Here is a 20,284-nt window from a genome sequence, read left to right on the forward strand (position 1 = left end):
TTAGGAGCAAAATCCAAACGTGAAAAAGAAACTCCCTAGCATGCTATGGCTGAAAATTTCTGCTTTTAACCTCCTCTCCCTCCCGGGAATTGATTTCCTATGTGGTTTGTTTTGTTTGCTTGTTTGTTTCCCCAAAATGAGCTCATTGTGAATTTTAAGTGCAGGAGACGTCTAAGTAACTAATACTGATGTTTTACCAACAACTCCTCGATCTACCATAGTGAACCAGCTCGGCTCTGACTATGGAGCATTGAGCATTAACGCATCTTTGCAAACGAGCAAGCCAGAAGAAAAGCCCTTCTTTGCAAGCTACGCTGTCTTCCCTGCTGGCAGTTTGATTAATATTAGGACAATTCCGAAAATATACGGGCTACATTACCGGAGCGACCGCGAGGCTCTGAATGTATCGAGGGGCCTGGAGAATGTGTGGGGGGCTCTCTTGTCATTTCAGATGAATTGATTTCTTTTAAGGCATGAAATATGGGTCGACATTCTGGTTTCTAAGCACGAAGCTGAAGGAAGGTGTGAGACAGAAGGTACAGGGTCTAAGAAATAGATCCCTGTTCAGGTTGGAAGCACTAACAAACGGATGCATTGAGCTACTTTGACAGGGACTGCTGGTTTTCAAGACTGGCTCGTTTGAAAGAACCGTTGCTTTTTTTTTTTTTTTTTTTTCTCTTCAATGCGATGTGTGCTAGATCTGATTTTAAAATGTGTAACTCTGCGATGCTGAAAGCCACAGAGCAATTTTGTTCCCGTCTTTCAGCACTCGGCTCTGTACAGTCTCAGCCTTATTTTGTCCTTTGCTGAGAGCTGCTTGTATCTTTCGAAACCTTAGTGTGCATTAAGGAGTATCTATCCCCGAGCCTTTAGATTCTCCGCCCTTCTTACCAGAAACGGCTAGATGAATACAAAAAAGGACTTAGTGGTTAACCGATATGCTGCTAATATTTCATTCATGGGCCTCCCCCTCCTCCCCTCTTAAAACTTCAGCTCTTGGAAAAACAACATATTTTAAGCTTTCCACACAAATATTGATATTGGCAAATAAAGTCAGCCCCCAGTCTATGCTTAGAGACAGTATTCTTTTTGTTTCTACCCCAGGCAATCAAAATTAATCCACTGTATTACAAATTGCTTCGGAGTATTTCACTTTTCCTGACAAAACCCGTACCTGGGATATGTCACCGCGGGAGACCTTTTCCCTGAGACGTTTGTGCGGTGCTTGTTTCCAGAGGGTATCGGGGAGCAATGGGCGTGGGGGGACTTGACCCAGCAGGAAAGTCCCTTATTTGTGCCTGCATTTGTACCGGACCAAGGGGTGGGGGGGGAGTTGTTCGTCAAGTATCAATCAGGTAAAGTGGAGGTGCTGTAAGCGCGATGCCTCTCTTCGCCTCCTGCTTACAGAGCAAGAGGTATCCGCGAAGAGAAAGCAAATTGCCCCCTCGACCGCATGGCACCCCATCCAGAGCATCCCTCCCCACCAGCGACACGAGGACCGGAGCTCACACCGGCTCATGGCCCAGCTGTGCAGTGCATGGGCTCGGCAGCCCCCCTGAGTTGCTACCTGCAATTAAAAGCCAATGAGAATGGTATAAAACACAGCTCGTCGCTATTGGCTTTTATTCAGGCAAAACTCGCACAGAAATCAATGGGACTGAGCTCGTAACGAAGAATGAACCCGCTGCTCGTAAAATGGAAAACGAATTTATTTAAGGAAATCCTTGCACAAACACAGATTTCTCTGTGCTCTTTCTGGAGCTGGTGCACAGCGCTATGGTTTCAGGGACCGACACTGAAATTAGCAGCAAGAAGCGCACTTGGTTGCATCAAGATGGCTTTCACAGAAGCTGCAAATTATGAATAAAGTGCGATGGAAGAAAACTCACCAGAAATTATCACTTAGACGAGACTGCGTGGTCTAAGTATTCCCTTCTCTCCTGGCGCTGGAGAAAACTCATGTTTTTTTGTGGCACGACTTCTTTTCTCACATTAAGCAAATTGTTGTTTAAAGGAAAATTACTGGAGAACAGAATTAAATCGCGCAAATTACAACGAATTAGATTAGGGTCAAATTTACCGCTGACTTGGGTTCTTGCAATGAATAACCTCTAGAACCTCCTACACATGGTGATGGTAGTAGAAGACATGCAATTTTGAATGGACAACTCTCATTTAATGACAGGAATTTAGTAGGAAAATGAAGCCTTTTTTTTTTTTTTTCTCTTACGTTTTCCTTTGTAGAGCGTTGTTCACAAGAATAGCAAGCTGCTCGCACTTGAAATAGAAGCATTTGTTCTTTATTAGAAATATATCTGATAGCTATAGCGATCTCCACTAAAAATTGTTTTGCCTTTGGCACAGCTGATTGGTAGTGCTTATTTGCGCTCAGACTTCCTGAAGTAATGTCTAAAAAAGAAATAATAATAATAATAATAATAATAATAATAAACAACAACAACCACCTCTGGTTTCTTTCCCTAAGACTTACGACATGAATAAGCTAGGAATACAGAAAATCCAACCCTCAGCTATTATTAACAAACATTTCTGATCATATCTTTGTCAAATCATCATTGGTTGTTACCATCATAAAATACTCTTGGTCTTTCTCTTCTATTACTGAGATAGAAACTGCATTTCAGCCAGAGGTCATTTTACATCTACCTGGGTATTTGGTCTTCTTTAGTGTTTGGATGAAAAACAAACAAAACAAACAAAAACAACTAGCTATATAGATAGCAATCAGTCAACTAAGAAGCTAAGGAAAGGGTGCTAATTCTAAACAAATCCATTGATCATTCAAGTGAAGACCAGGAGAGGAACAAATTCTAGTCCTTCTTGGAAGCTAGGTACGTGCTAACCCATTCCATCAGCATCTATGTCACCGAAATAACAGAGGAAGTCCTTCTGTGCTCATGAAGAACAATTTCTTTGTCTATCTGCTCACGAATAACAATATACTTCATAATGCCATTCTTTTCAACTTCCAGCCTTCAACAACTTGTCAGTCTGAGGCCGATACAAAATATTTCTTTTAAAAATCTCCTGGAAAACCTGGTCCCTGCACTTTGGCCATCATGGAACTTCATAACTCTCCAGTAGTTTTTTCAGTGCTAACTGAAAAAAACTCAGCCCAATTTAGCACCTTGAAGGTATCCTGAGGGTGGATCCAAGGAGGTATGATCAGCACTTTCCTGCCCATTATCTGCCTTGAGGAACAATGAATCACCTATCCACTGAAACACATCAACTCGTTTAGATGATTTATTTGGACTATATTGTTACTTCCAGGCCATACCTATGTTTCTTTTCTACTCTAATAACATTTCTCTGCCTCTCTGTGAGAAGACAGTGGCTCCCCATTCCTACTTAACTATGGTACATCCATGAACAGTATGCACCTGACTTTCACACATCTCACACAAGCTCTTACAAATGATGAAGTTCACTGTGGGCCATGAGATTTCCATTCTCTAAGACCTTATTCAACAATGAACTCAGAAGTGACTGTCATTCATCTGCTTCTTACAGACTAACAGCCAAAGATCCAAACTCCTATGCTGGACTAATACTTTCCACAAATCCTATAAAAATAAAATTAGATAATTAGTTTTTCACTTAGGACTGTAAAAAGAAATAAACAAGAGAGGAAAGGGTTTTTTTTTTTTTGTTTGTTTGTTTTTTTTAGTTAGTACAGTTAAGTACTAGCAGCTTGAATCTCAGATGTGAAATCAGGCTACTCAGACTTCTATATGGTTGAGTTCCTTTCCTGCCTTCTTGGGGCCATCCAGTAATAACCACATTTCTAATGTGTTTTTCTCATTACAGAAAAGAGTATTAAGATATTGCAGTGTCCCAGAATGTTAGCTTGGTTTCCATTAATGTTAATAGAATTAACTTCAGTGTATATCAGGGAAAGGCTGTGCCTCCAGAAATATACATTTCCATTTTCATGATTAAAAAAAAAAAAAAAAAGATATTAAGTAAATTCCTCACCGTGGGTATAATAGTTGTAGTTGGAAACCAAGTGGCTGTTTTGCACCCATGTGTCTGAAGTGAGATTTGGATGTAACCTGTGGCATATTTTTGAAAAATGTAAACATTTTGTACAGCAGACCCTCATTTTATGAATGTATGATTGAGCACTAGATTATTAGTACTAGATTATTAGTACTTAATTATAATGATTCACTAAGCCAAAATGCAATACCAACTCATCCTGGACCACAGCAATGTCTATCCTAAAGGCACATTGGGTCCCCGATATTTGTAGGTCTCTTAAAATAAGAAATCTACTTGAGCAGTGATCATTTGAGTAAACACGGCTACTGTTTGAAAAGTGTCTAAAGACGTAAGCAAGACAACTGGCCTGTTATTCAGCTAGAAATATTTCGTCATCGTGTTTTGTCATTCAAATACGGACAATCTGAGTACCATTAACACCTCCTTCTGATTCAGAATGCATTTCTCTGTTGCAGCAGGTAACGATGCTCCTAATGACACCTTTCAAACAACGGAGCGTTTAAAGAATATACTGGCGATCAGAGTTCATGCTCACATAAATTATACAGCGAAAGCCATCTCAATGATCCGTCCCGAGGAAAGCTCAAAAAAAAGCTGTTCGATTAGATTTGGTAAACGATACCCATTAAAGGGTAAATGATTAAACTCACTTGGGTTGTTTCATCCTTGATTTTGCATGAATGCTTTTTTCTACAGAATGAGATTCTTTCAAGAGTCGAGATTCATATAGGCAAGGAAAGGAAGATTTTCTATTTTTTTTTTTTTCACATGAAGTCCTTCCTCTTTCCTAGTAAAGGATATACAGGGAAAAGGAAAAAGTGCCGAGGGGATTATGCTAGTTAACCGTGAAGAGGTTTAGAGCACCACAAAGGCAGCAGCACATTTAGAAATATGCAGTTTTAAGTATTTAGGGTTCATGTTTTCCTGGACCGTCACAGGGACTTGCTCTGAACTCAAGTTTCAAGCACTCTACCCACAGCCACCCAAACATATCGAAATAGATTTTCAGAGGAACTTACCTTTAATTATGTGTTCTTGTCCTGAATAGGAATTGCTGTATTTGACAGAGCAGAGATAGAGGGAAAAAAAAAAAAAAAGGCAAAAGAAAAAAGAAAAACAAACAAAATGAAAAAAAAAAGCTACAAGAAAGAAAGAAAATAGAAAATACGAGGGAGACAGAAAGCATAAAACAGCTTTCTGCTGCTTGAAGTAGTCATGTCATAAATATGTCACCAGGTGTAGCATTCATGTTACCTCTGACCCTACATGCTGTAAGGTGTAAGAGCAACAGACATTTGCCCAGATTTAAGGGTGCTTCACTTTGGTCCTGAAAACAATAATTGTCTTTCTGCTAGCTTAAACAGAAATTGCACCTTGGACTTTTACCCATATTTGACCAGACACACTGTACTTTCAACACTGCAATTCTTAAAAATGTAGTGGATATAATAACAAGACATCCTATTACTTACTGCAACATTATCTAATGAAAACAACAATATATTTTGGCATACGTTGTAACTTAATTTCTGTTAGGTATGCTACTTAACGTATTCATGACAATATCAATTTATGGAATAGCAGACTAAACATATTATGAAACTCAAAAGGCATGTCAGCAAATCTTGTCACTCCAACTTGTAATTTAGTAAGTTGTATGTTATAAAGCTACTACCTTTTCTTTACAAAATAAAATGCCTTTAAAAATGTTACCAAAACATTTTACTTAGGCTTGGTATTTCTCATTCAGAAACACCAGGAAAGCAAAAGAGATCAGGTATGAAACCTTTTGTAAAGTATATTTTTATTATAGCCTCTAACATTTATGAAATCTGAATAACAAATATCCTTGTTTTACTTTGCATCAGTTGCATTGATGTGCAGTATATTATGCACAGTCTAAATAGAGGGAACATTCTGCAATTGAACTGTTGAATTGTAAACTGCTTGATTTTGCATTTTGATCTCCACTTAGTACCCGTAATAGTGATGGATCTATTTACTGACCACACTGCCACATACAATGGCAAACATTTTGAACTAAAAGCTTTCTTTCAAAACTAATATCCTTAACGATACAATTGAAATGACAAAAGCTGCAGTCTTTGGGGGTGGTTTTTAAAAGGTATTATACAACAGATTTAGAAATGTAGAATACTGAAAGTATGCAGTACACTTGCTACATACTGGGAAACTAACTAGACTGTAGAACCATCTAATGACATTTTATACTCTGCTGAAGACAACAGCGTTTCCACAGTCAGGACAAGGAACTGTACTGATCATCATTCCTCTAAAAGTGAATGAAATCTTCTCTGAAATAGGCTGCACTGGCTTTTCACAAAAAAAAAAAAAAAAAAAAAAAAAAGCAGCACATTAATAGGATATAAGAAGGATGTGTCCAAAGAAGGGCAACAAAAGGACCAAGGGGTATGACTTATGAGGAGTCGGTAAGAATAATTAGTTTATTCAGCTTAGAGGAGACCGAGGGGTGACCTCATTATAGTCTACAACTTCCTCATGAAGGGAAGCGGGGAAGGAGGTGCTCACGTTCTTTTCTGTGCTCACCGGTGACAAGGATCAAAAGGAATGGTTTAAAGATGCAGATGTTCACATTGGATATCAGGAAAAAGTTCTTTACGAAGAAGATGGTCAGGTACTGGAACAGGCTCCCCAGGGAAGTGGTCATGGCACTGGGCCTGACAGAGTTCAAGAAGTGTTTGGATAACACTCTCAGAAATATGTTTCAATTCTTAGGTTGTCCTGTGTGGAGTCATGATGAGTTGGACTCAATGATCCTTGTGGGTCTCTTCCAACTCAATATATTCAATGAGTCTATGACTATGATAAGAATGAGCAAAGTTATTGAATGATACTGACTGCAATGCTGGAGGTTTTGCATGGTATCAGCTGTCCTTGAATGTGAAAATGGATGTGAATATTCACAAAAACTGAGATAATTTATTTGAAACAACAGTCATATGTATGTTAGCACATAAATGCACCTCACAAAATAGTATCATGAAATTTAAGTACGTTTTGAAGACACAACATAAGAATCTATCTTCTGTAATGACTGAATTTTCAAGCCAAATTATCCTTCCCAACTCTCTCTCAGTCTGTAAGGAATTGAGGCTTCAGAATATTGGACAAAAACAGATGAGGAAATCCAAAGACAGACTTCTCTAGATCCAGTTAGCAACTTCAGCACTCAAAGTGGAAAACAATAAAATGTTAGGCTTTGAAATAAAAAATAAATAAATAGAATTAAATTAAAAAAAAACTTTTCTGTTGTGTATACCAATGGGCAAAGAATTCACTAGAAGTAATGAGATAGATATCCACCTCAAGTTTTCTACCTCAAAGTAGTATCAATAGTTTATTATATAAACTAAATAATTTATTTTGTTTCTTTCTCTAGATCTCTTTGTACCACAAAACTTCTACACATGGGTCTGAAGGACCCTAGCTACATGAACAAATAGAGTTGAGTTAACAGTGTCTTGTAGATGTAGGGTTATACTACCCCAGCACAAATAAGATCTTAGTAAATTTATTTTTCTTTAACCATCTAGGAAAAGGTTATAAATATATGAAAGTATAAAAGTTTAACAGGTTGCTTTATCATATTATTACAATAATTTAGGGTGAAAGTTCAAGAGGATTTCTCACATTGTTTAAAAAAAAATAAATCTGCATCCCCACCATTTGTACGTTTCCAGCCTGCTGTGAATTTTTGCTGCTTCAGTAAAATATTCTAAACTGACTTCTTTAAGAATGACATTATTGGATGTCATAGTCCATAATACAGTTTATAAGCATGTATTTTATTTGTGAAAAAGGAGTATTTATAGATTTGATATACAGCATACATCATATGAACATGAACTATTACTAACTACATTTGCACATCTCAACCACTTCTTATAAACAAGCCTAAACTTGCTCACTGTACAACAATTCTTATAGAGTTAATTGATTCTGTGTTCTAAACCACACAAACATATAAGCAATTGAAAACACAAAGTATGACAATGTACTGACAGGTATAAAGTAATTTGACCAAAAACAAAACAAAACAAAACAAAACCACTATAACTATGTATAATAAAATGTCACATTTAGTTAACTGAAACTACTTATACTGATAATAAACCAAAAAAAAAAGAAAATATATATATATATATTCACAGGCTTAAAAAGAAACAGTTCTCCACATGCTTTGGAAACCAAAAATTTGATTAAATCAACTAGTCAAACAATCTCCTATATTCAACTAACATTTTTAACCTTTTGCCTCTTTTTTCCTGTTCCCCATCCTCCACTGAGCTGCACTGGATGGTCTCGAAATGATATCCGTTCTCTACAAGATGGACCCAGATGTGATTTTTCCAGTGTAGATACATTCTTTTCTAAGCAACAAACACATATATGAAATTAAACAACAGCAAACACTAAATTTTACTGCTTCATGTTCCTTTTAATATGACAAAATATATTGCTATGTCTAAATTGATAGCAAACACCTTTTCTAACTCTGTATTCCTCCCTGTTTTAAAAGTTATTAAAGTATTTTCAAAAAGCAGTAATTTATGGAAAAAAAAAGCCTTCATGAAAATAAACAGTAAAATTACTACACAAAATTACCCTATTTTTATTAGGGCCACTATGTGTGTATTTTGAGTATATTTTACACAGATAAATTAGCATCCTCCAAACTGACGTAGGTCTAGTTCAGAAGATATATCAATTTAACAAGTTATTGTTTTTAGACCAAATGAAAGTATTTCTTCTTTCAAAGCCCACGAATACTTGGACTTTGAGATAGCTAAATGATGCCAAAGCAAGTTTAAGCACACACAGAAATGTACTAAATAAAAATAATTGTCATATATATAGACAATTGAATAATTTAGCCAGTATATACTGGCTATATATTGGCTATATACTAATTTAATAAACTGAACAACTATTAGAGTTGATTCAAATTATTATATTTACTTTATACAAAACATTTTACAGATGGAAATGTCTTTCTTAGACACCTATTAGCATGCTAAGTGTCCGAGGAAAACAAATTAAACTTGCCAAGAGGATGATATGATGTTCACAGTATAGCAGTTATATATATATATAATTACTGTGATGGATTATCAAATACAAAATTTACAAACATCTTTTTTGCCACCTATCAATGGAAAAGATTACCGATTATATATCTTTAGTAAACATCTTTGATATTTCAACTTCTTGTTACTTTGAAACAGCAAAACTAAATTTCTCATAATAAATAGCCATCCCCAAAAAATAATAATAAAAAAAATGCTTAAATTATATAATTGAACATGTTTATTTAGAAATATAGGCAACAATAGTGATACATTTTCAAACAGAACTTTTTTGTTTTCTTGCGGATACTTTTCTATAGTCAGCTAGATCTAAATGTCAGGAGCTTTTACCAGCTTAGTGTTCCCTTTTTATGAACTTTTTAATTATTGCAAATGCATCTTATAAATAGTTCTCTCTTTTTCTTGTCAAGAGTTTTCTAGTAGCTTTAATGTGATACCTGTCTGTTTACTTATGGCTCTATGGATGTAGTCAATTGATTTTTTTTTTTTATTTTTATTTTTTTGAGACATATAATTTACTCTAGGTCTACTTGATAAAGGTCTAAAATGCTACTGTCTTGCCTTTACAGGATCCCCAGTTTTTAGATCCTTTTATCTGACACCTCAAATGGTAGAAGATGTCTAGTACAGAAAGGTTTTTGTTAAAGAGCAAAGAATAAAGTTATTTAACTAAGCAGTAAACATTCTATTAATTCTTTTGACTGGGAACTATAATATATTCATTGAAAGCTGAGACCTTCAAATTAGTTAATTGATTAAAGAAACTTGAAAATAAATCTAATATGGTGATAATATTAAAAAAAGAAATTGTGTCCCTTCATTAAAGATTTTTTTTTTCTGAATTTGGAAATGTTAAACCATAAAAGGATTTAATACTGTGGAATATGACATCTGTTTAAAAAAAAAAAAAAAAAAAGGAAAGGAAAGAAAGAAAGAAAGAAAAAAGAAGTATCTATTACATGTTTAGACTGGAAAAATATTTTGGGCTAGTGTATGCTTGAGACTGACTCTTTAATACATTCATCTTCAAGATTATATCAATGATAAAGGTATATTAGAGATAGCAGTTATTTCTGTATTTTGATGAAAGAAATATTTGAATTACCTTTTGAATTATTATTGAATTATTTTGAAAAAAGACAAATGTCAGAACAAAACCAACAATAATAAATTTGAAAATTAGTTTAAAAGTGACAGAGCCCAATGAAAACAGAAAAAAGAAAGTCAAACACATCCTAATTGCCTAACCTGGATTATTCCTGGACTAACAACCACACTTGTTTATGAACTTATCTGTACTGATAAATATTATTTTCATGATGGATTTCAGAAATCTATAAATATAGTTTTCTGGCTTTCCCCTTAAAACTATACGCAATTCATTGCAAGGGATATATTGTCCTTCCATTGCTATGAAAGGTATATTATACCATAATAAAATCCCTGAAGACTTGCTGTAATTTGCCATAAGATACTTGTGAGAAGTCTTTACAAATTAGTAATACACCATTTTATTTTGGCAGAATGATGGCAGTATCTGTCATAGCATGAATTGTACTTGTCTAAACTTCACGGTCAATAGTTCACGTATTTATTTTTTATTTTTAATTTTAACCGATTTATACATTGCTTAGAGGGTAGCATAGTCAAATATTTTGTAAGTAAAATGTAACAATTTATTAATTTTGAGTGTATATAATCTGTCTGACAAAAGAACCTTCTATGTGAGAATCATAGCTCAGAATTTCTAGACCCTGTGGTCTCAGTAGCAGGGCAGGACAATTTCCGCAGCCTGAAGGTATTTTTGCAAAATTCCAGATAATCACTGCTCCCTTGAATCTGGGTTTAACAAATCAGAGGATAGCCCAAAGTCTGGTGGTCACGGCACTCTTTTTCTCTATGCAGCCTATAGTGTTGGTTAGACTTTCTACTGTCTGCTTTAAGCTTTACCTACAGTATTGATCTAGAGAAAGTTAATCAAAGCATAGGCTACTCTATATCCTTCCTTCCCATCATTCATAGAATTCTTAGCATTTTCAGAGGAATAAAATGAAATCATTGCAGGGAATGAACAACAAATTTAGAATGAAAATATCATCAAGTTAGGCTTGTGAAGTGTGCACACTGCAAAGTATAGAATCATTTAGGTTGGAAAAGACCTTCAAGTCCAACCATTCACCTAACACTACAGGTACACCACTAAACCATGTCCCTAAGTGACACATCCACACATCTCTTAAATACCTCCAGGGGTGGTAATTCCCTGGGCAGCTTGTCTAACCACCCTTCCCATGAAGAAATGCTTCCTGATATCAAGTCTAAACATCACCTGGCACAACTTGAGGCCATTGCCTTGAGTCCTACACTGAGAAGATTGACACCTTCCTCATTACAAGCTCCTTTCAGGTAGTTAAAGAGAACGGTGAGATTTCCCCTCAGCCTCCTTTGCTCCAGACTAAACAATTCCAGTTCCTTCAGCTGTTCACTCCCTTTGTATGTCCCACCTTCATGTCTTTGAAGTGGATATAAACATGCTTGCTCTTTTGAGAATGTACTTCTGATATCAACTCAATTGAACTGAGAGATGGGTATTATTATCAGCATTGCTAATCTAGTTATTGGTCTAACTGGAGTGATGAAAAGCTTCCACTGAGACAAAACAGCCTATTCCCTTCAGAAGAATTCTCAAATAGTTATGTGCCAGACTGGCATAGAAGCATAATGAGGTTTGCTTACTCCTATTCATGTTATACCTAATTCTCAGACATTATATTTACAGAACTACTAGTTGCTTAGATGTTAATTATCACTGAGTGTTGTAAGGCAAAGAAACAGCTCATTTATGATGAAGGCGTAAGTCAAATATAAGACATCTTTTTATTGCATCTTTCTCCTAGAGCTTAATGGAATAACCAGAAAGGAAAATGAAAATATACAAATGGAATGCATTGCAAATATAGGACTTAACTGATTTATCATACACGTGCCATTAAATTTCTATGCTTATTTTTAAGTCATATTCTTTATTTTAAGAAAATGTGAGAAAATAATAAAAAGTGGGGAAAATACTTGATTCAATGAACAGAAGAATAAAACAAGAGTTCACTAAAAACAATGATGGCTTGCAAATACAAACATTTTGCATGTTCTACCATAAGTATCTAAAATGCTGCAAGGTCAGATATTCATGAATTATTAAAATGTTTAAAAACTGTGAGATACTTTACATGTTCTTCAGAGTGTAGTTAATTTGGAAGTCTTACTTTACAATCCAATACTTTATTTTTTATTTTTTATTTTATTTTTTTTAGAGATCCTTATAGTTCTCTGTTACAGCATTAGTAATAGTAATATAGATAAATGGCTTTCACAGGAAGCCTAGATTTGCAATACCTTATTTCTTCCCTAAATTACAATGTGTGTCTTGCAAATGAGTGTTTTGGGTATAAGTATATATGAACAAATAAAATTAATATTATCAGAACTTGATTGGAAAAATAAAACGTGAAATTTAGTCTTAGTTTGTTATAAAGAAATCTATAAGGCATATCTTTCATTTAGTAAGCATACATACATATACAGGTATGCACATGTATATTTGTGATTTATGAATAGCTGTAAGTATGCACATAATATATATATTTTTTTTAATGTTATATTCCATAAATGTAATGGGACTAAGCAAAAGACAATAACAAAAAGATTCATACTTTTTCAAGCCCATATGTAAGTATCTTTACTAAATAGAAATTAGAAGTAATACATTGTTTTTATTCTATAATGTACTGATAATTTTGCAACCGTAACAATAAATAATAATAACAACAGTAACAACAACAACATTTTTACCATTTATGGGTACTAGAATGAACTAGAACATGGTATTAAGTATAATTTAACATGATATATAGTTATTCTAATACCCCCTCATATGGGAACAAATTGGTAGCCAAGAAAAACAATTGAATTTCTCCTATCTTCCAAAGGTTTCAGGTTGTAATAGTAATTTGCTGTACTTTCATTTAATTGTAACTTTTGACTATATGAAGCTCGAGTATATTCTGAAATATATTCAGGTGTCTGTATATGTCAAATATATATCTGTACATATCAAATACAAAGACTACGTGCTGAAAGCTTGTCTTGGGTTTGGTTAACAAGCTTCTATTTCTAAGCAGTTACTTCTCTGTTGTTTAATCTGTTTTCTGCTACTGATTTGTTCTGGTCTTTTTTGGTTAAAGCCTGGGTCTTTTAACAAATGTCAAGGTTTACATATCCTCTGTTTTGATAAGTAATGCAATATGTAAAATGCTTTGAATAAAATTCTTGGTGTCCAAGAAAAAAAGCTTGGTTAAACAGGTTATGATAAAAATTTTATGATGCATAGTAGACGTCATAGGGCATTTATCGATCCACCTAACATTGTGTGTCTGGAGAGAGAATTTATTTCAAAGTCTTTACCATATTGTATTACTTAAGAGCAAATACAGCATAAGAAGGCATGGGAAAAAAAAAATCAACATTTTAATGAAAGTGACCAGAACGAATCCTTAGCAGCAAAGCGTTTACATCAATTTAAGCTCTGGAAAGAAGCTAGGTTCAGCAGGTCTATGAAAAGGTGAATGCGACAGTCTCAGAAGAGTTACTTTTTAATATTGTTATTTATGGTATTTATGGCTATACTGAAGTCAGATCACAAATTTTGTTCTCTTTTTTTTTTTTTTGAGTTGCATTGCTTACATTAAAACAAACAAACAAAATATTGTATTTTAAATTTACATTATGTTTCTATATTTAACACGCATATTTGAATAGTATTGAGAAGCCTCAGGAGCATCTTATATGTAAAGATAGATCTCCTTTCCCTATAGAGATCTGAAACTAAAACATTATTTTTGGGGGGTGGGGGGGAGGGGGTAAGCAAACGATTAATTTTGTTTGTAAATCTCCCTGTCTTCAAGTTTGTAGGACTAGAGACTAATCTTAATATTTTATAGAAACAATGAATTTAAATTGTTTATCAAACACTGATGCTATTCTAACCAGATCATACCAGCAATTACATATTTGATTAATCTCAGCTCTTCAACTCTTAACATGAAACTCAGACACATAAAGGAATTCATACAGATAAACACTTACAAGAATAATGACATAAATTATAAACATTTATTAATCACCTTTCTACACATAGAGATAAAATAACATAAAAAACATAATGCTCCAAAGATGTTCCTGTAAAATAGAACATTTTCCTAACTATAAACAGGACTTTAGCACCACTGGTTATTAAAGACCAATATTTCCTTTGTATTCCAGCTTCTTATCTATTTCCCAAATTTTGTCCATTTAGGATGAAATTTTACAGGCTGACTTATTGGCTTTGGCTGAAGTTTTCAGAAGTCTGTCTGTTCTAAGAAAAAAATTCATGAGATATTTATGTTGCCCATTGCAGAAATGACTTTAAATTTGCCAAGCGACAGAGCTTTGTTTTTTGGATCTGTCCAAATTTGATCAAGTATATACAAATTGTTTCTACATGATTAGAGGTGATTTTGGTTATGTTCCTTAAAACATCAGGCAACATGGAAACATGCTTTATCATGATGTTACAGGGAGCATGTCTATTCCTAAAAACAATGTTGAAAGTCATGCTAGGTCAGGGAACTTAAGCGCCTGCTTGCTCTAGAGACAGAGTCTAGCTACAGGAGCAGTAAAGAAGAGAAAAAGCAGGAAGGAAAGTGAGAGAAAGGCAGAGGGTTATTAAGTTATGACGATGGCATACTGCAAGAACAGGGAAACACTTGGATGTTTTTTCTGTGGATAGAGGAAATGCAGGAAAAAATGAAGTTTTTTTTTTTTTTTTCCTTTGTGTATTAGATACATGTATCATAGTGAAATCTGGTTTACTAGTCTGGCTTACTGGGTTTGATTAAGACAGGACTTCACCTTAGAAATTCATTTTACCTTCATGGTCATAGACTTCATGATCATTCTGTCCATTTTTGAGAGAAGCCTTCTTCTCAAACAGATAATAATAAATAGCTCTCTGAAAATGAATGGTGACACTTATGCTGATTCACTTTACTTGCACATTCAGCACATGTCTTTTTATTGGTTTCGTTTGTTTCTTTATTTTCCTGGTTTTATCATTGTAAACTGCTTGTTCTATTTTTAATAACTTTTCTAGAAGGAGTACTGCACTTCTGTATTACTTAATCAAACATCTTCCCAGTTAGGAAAAAAAAATCAGTAACTGAATTTAAGAAACTCTCAAAGAATGATAGTTAGACATACACTGTCACTAATTAACTTTCTTTTGTGAATCAATCAATTCCTCATTTGACACATCCCTTGATTTAATCAGTCTATTTTAACTAATGTGTGGTTTGCATGGTTGTACCTGTGTATAGACATCTGTAACATTACTCCTTTGTTGACATGCAGCTTCCAAATAGTCTACACAGTTCACAAATGAGGAGGAGTCCCTTTGCCTTTCCTAACAGTTAAATATAATGATCCTTTCAACAGTGGGTATATAAACTTTACAGTATAGTACATATCTCAGTTGTCATTTTAGCAGCTAAAAGAACTGATCTATGGAAAGTCAAAATGACATTCCTAATATCAACTAACAGGCTGCTTACAGAACCAGCAAAAAAAAAAATCCAAGCCAAAATTCTTGAATCTGCTGTTAAATATTTACTCTCATGTGGATAAATATACACTATCAGGACCATTCACTTACTGTACCCACAAAAAAGTATTTTTTTTATATCTGTCTATGCATGAACAAGTTCCCTTGTGCTGTGTACTTTTGCATATAGGACATCAAGTAAAGTTCAGTATACTAAAAGGTGCTTAAAATATAATGAAGAATATTGTATGGATTTATTCTTTTTTTTTTTTAATTCACTTCCTTTTCACAGCTTCTTGCCTAAGCGCCATTCTACCCTAATGTGGCTAAGAGTTTCCAGACTGAGGTTATTTTGCATTTTTTTCAGCATACAACATAGGCTTAATCCATTTCTAACTGTTTTCCTCTGACCATATAAATATATGTTATGCAAAAAAGTGAGGTGGAATATCAGCTCTTTTCTGAGGCATATTTTGTATTCTGGTGAGATGTACAGAGGAATCTCAGTGGAAAAAATATTATGTTGAAATGATGTTCACAGCAATAATCACAATTCTCTAGTAGGTTTCAAAACCTGGTAAATTTTAACTACTTCAGAACTGTGGAACCCTTTTTCATCCATTCTATATATTCATTTCCTGAGAACAAAAATATTCATAGTATGGAATTATCCCATAATCTTTTACTGGACAAAATGCATGTCTTAACATTCATGTGGTCATACTACCAGATGTGGCTTACAGAAGAGATAGCTTTATTCCTAATATAGTGATAGCAGTTGTGATTTTTTCAAGTAAATTGGGTTCATCATGTTACTAAGGACAAGTAATCAGTACTGTAAATATCCCATATACACTTACAGCATGTCTAAATGTTTCTAAGGAGAAAGCATAAATTTTACTGTTATCTTCTAGAAATTCTACTAAGCAGGTAACCAGCAAGAAACTGAAAGGACTACTAAATAAGTACTTCCATATTTGATCATATGTTTCTAAAATTTTTCTTACTCAGTTTCTGTAACATGGCAAACTTCTAATGGAGAATGTATGAGAAAAAAGAAAGAAAAGAGGGAAAGGAAGGAAGGAAGGAAGGGAGGGAGGGAGGGAGGGAGGGAGGGAGGAGGGAAGGAGGGAGGGAGGAAGGAGGGAAGGAGGGAGGGAGGAAGGAGGGAAGGAGGGAAGGAAAAATACCAGCTGAAGTTTCTCAGTAAAACATAAATGAGAGTAAAGCATGAAGAGAGATCTTAAAAATGAAATGTTTACTGCACACACAGAGTTTACAAATCCTAAATGAAAGACAGCGGTTATGGAACTGGAATATATAGACAATTATAATGGTAAGGGGAAAGGAGCAGGAAAGCAGGAATTTTTTAAGTAAAGATGTATCACGCTCCTTAAAACAAAGCTGAAAATTTTCTTAGGGATTCAGATTTATCGAAAGAAAGGGAGGCAATAAAAAAAAAAAAGGTGGGATTCTGTCAAGAAGAAGAATAAGAATTGAAAGGTGTAATAAAGAAAGTGAAAAAAGTGAACAAAGTTAAGGGATGTTTTTATGTGTTGTTTTTTTTTTTTGGGGGGGGGGGTTGGTTGGTTGATTGTTTTTTCCTACTGAGTTGGAAGTCTTTCCACTGTAAGAACAGCTTTATTAAACTTCATTAATTTAATTTCACAGAGTATGAGAATGGCAGAGTTGGAATTTATCTGAGAAATGAAACCGATACATGTCTCGCAGTGGAGATAGCAATTAAAGGTCATATTTAGAACTAGGGGTGATTAAGGAATTACAAGGTTGAGCTCCAAGCTTTTTTGTTTGTTTGGTTCGTTTTTTAATTTTGTTTCCCCAAAAAAAAAATATTTTACAGAAATCAGAGACTCTCTGAAAGACTAAGATTCAGGGAAGAAACGAATTAAGAATAACAGGTAGCATTTTAAGTAACAGTGAGAGGTCCAGCTCCCGTTACATTCTGCTTTCAAATTCTGGTGCTTCTGGGAAGTCCTGTCAAAAGATTGCAGGTCACATAACAAGAAAGTAAATGAAAATAAAATTTAAGATTTGTAGAGTATAGAAAAACACAAAATGCTGATGATAGGTAGACAATGTAGTTTTACATCTCATCTCAATGTACAACATTGATTGTATGTAATCAGTCTGGGATGATAGAATGGAGTTTATGATTGTCATAACCTACTCACAAACTCTGGATTAGTATAAAAAAATACCATCTAGCTTGTTATCAAAAAATAATTACTCAATTTCTAATTCTTGCAAAAAAATTCAATGTCCACCTTGTACCTTAGTGTTAACTACACTATTAGTGTTCAGGAAAGTATTCATTAACAAATTTTATAACCAGTAATTCACACCAGTATTCACAGAGTTAATAAAAATGTTAATAAAACTCTGTAAGGCACTAACCACATCACAGACCAGGGGTATGTGTTACAGAGAAGGTACACATCAGGGAAAAATATCTTTCTTCTCTGCCCTTTTTTACAAAAGCAAGGTGAGTTAACGTAAAAAAATTAAAGGCAGAAAATACAATCAGCAAAAGGTCTTTTAAACATGCTTCCTTTTGCAACTCATTGGCACAAAGTATCAGAAAGATCAAGACCTTAGCAGTTTGACAAGAATGGACAAAAAATGAAAAAATAAAAATAAAAGCCCCCAAAAATCAAGAAATAGAAAAAAAATAACCAGAGAGCAGAAAGAAATAACTATGATTTTTGGAAGGAATATAAGGTGGTATGTTTGAGACATAATGTACTGGCCGTCAGTCCAGGCAAGGTCCTAAATTGGACTGATAGCTAGTCTGACCGAGCACTTTTTATTCTTTCTTGAGGTTATATCTTTTACTTACATTTTGATTATTGTTTTTTTTTTTTTGTTTGTTATTATAATTTAAGCCATATCAGTCAATTTTCCCTTTGAATATATAACACAGAAGCACATCAAATATCCTAAGTGCTATACAGAAATGTTTTCCTTTACCTGAGATGTACTAGGTCCACAGCATTTCCTTTATTATTAAATTCATTTTTGTGTCAAGGAACAGAATTAAGTTAGTTTGGGATTAATTCATTCCATCCATTTTTTTCAGAAACACCTAGTAATTTCTGGTGATAACAATCTTTAAATTCTTTAGCCTTAACTTCAGAAATGCTAAGAACCTATCCTCGGCAAATAAGGCCTACAAAAAGTACATTGAAAATTGGCAGTTCCCCAAAATACTTCTGAAAATGTTGACTTAGCCTTTCTAAAAACCCCTCTGAATTAAAGCACTGAAGCATTACATGTTTTGTCTTTACAAAAACATGATCATTCATCTACAGTCATGACCCAGAAATATATGAAATGCATTTTTTTCAGTATCACGCATATTTGATTTTTTTTTCAGTAAATGTACCTAAAATAATTTATTCAGTATTTTTAGACCTGCTTTTTCAATCTGGAGGATCTCAATGATTTACTGATGCAATTACTGAATTACAAATTATATGTAAGAAACATATATGATACCCCTAACATCTCTTATATTTAGTAACATCTCTCAGCTGTACAGCACAGTTTGCTGAAGACTTCCTACCAATAATTAGGATGTAAAGTGGTAGTGTAGCTATGTTTTGTTGATTAAATCTTGTCAGATCATTGAGGTCAAATTCTCCTGAAAAAATGGTATAAGGACTTGATTTAATAATTAGTTAAAATGGAAACACCTCCAAGGTCACAGTCCCTTTTCTAATCTCTTCAGTAATACCAATTCATTGTTAATTCAAAATGAATACACCTACTGAATCACTAAAACACTTTCCAGGCTTCTTCATTAAATATTTCAGAATGCAAAACCAAGAGGGAATACAGCAGGAAAGTATTATATAATGAATACATTTTTCATATAAAAAAAGAGGCAAACATTTAATGTTTTCAGATTAAGGTCCCCATTGAGCTAATAATTTATTGCAAATTATTGAAGAGCAACAGTCTTCGGCAAACTGAACTAATATAATGTGTTTATTTACTTCATATAAATTGTAGAAAGATAACAGTAATGTCTGGTTTTATAAGTAATATGCATTTCAGTTTAATGTATCATCACTGTTTAGCCTTCTCAGATCTACAATGAAAAAAAATATATAGACAAATAATAATACATACATACATAGAAAAACATAAATCCTGCGCCCTTTTTTCCTTAGTTCCTCAACTACAGAAAGGAGAATGAACATGCAATTGTGCTTATATAGGTAAGTCTTTTGTGAAAATACATATATTACCGGACACGGTAGACTGTCTGTCTCTCACACTTATGACTCTGACAGTTGGATTGTTCTTCCCTGCTTCTTTCCTAGTCTCTTCTTTTTGAAGGCATAATACAATGGCACTTTTTTGTTTACTGTACTAAAGCTCCTAAGGCAAGTTCTGCATAACAGTTCTCTCTTCAGAGAAAGAGCTGATTCTTATTTATTTTTCTGGATGGCAGGATAGTGTAGGTTAC

The 20,284-nt window shown here is 34.2% G+C and overlaps 1 protein-coding gene across 10 annotated transcripts in view; it reads right to left on the minus strand.

The window, feature by feature from the left end:
- Nucleotides 1-7,115: 7,115 nt before the first annotated feature.
- Nucleotides 7,116-20,284, minus strand: part of LRRIQ1 (leucine rich repeats and IQ motif containing 1) — a 129,585-nt gene continuing 116,416 nt past the window's right edge. For 2 of the 10 annotated variants that reach the window (XM_066995578.1, XM_066995594.1), the window contains one exon: nucleotides 7,123-8,438. In XM_066995578.1, coding sequence (XP_066851679.1) covers nucleotides 8,299-8,438 — 140 coding nt within the window. In that variant the 3' untranslated portion in view covers nucleotides 7,123-8,298. Of the gene's footprint in view, nucleotides 8,439-17,665; nucleotides 17,788-20,284 lie in introns of those variants that run through there. The other 8 variants (XM_066995577.1, XM_066995576.1, XM_066995599.1 and 5 more) reach the window with 7 other exon arrangements.

This window comes from Anser cygnoides, chromosome 1 (assembly GCF_040182565.1).
Source record: "Anser cygnoides isolate HZ-2024a breed goose chromosome 1, Taihu_goose_T2T_genome, whole genome shotgun sequence".
NCBI classification, from domain to species: domain Eukaryota; kingdom Metazoa; phylum Chordata; class Aves; order Anseriformes; family Anatidae; genus Anser; species Anser cygnoides.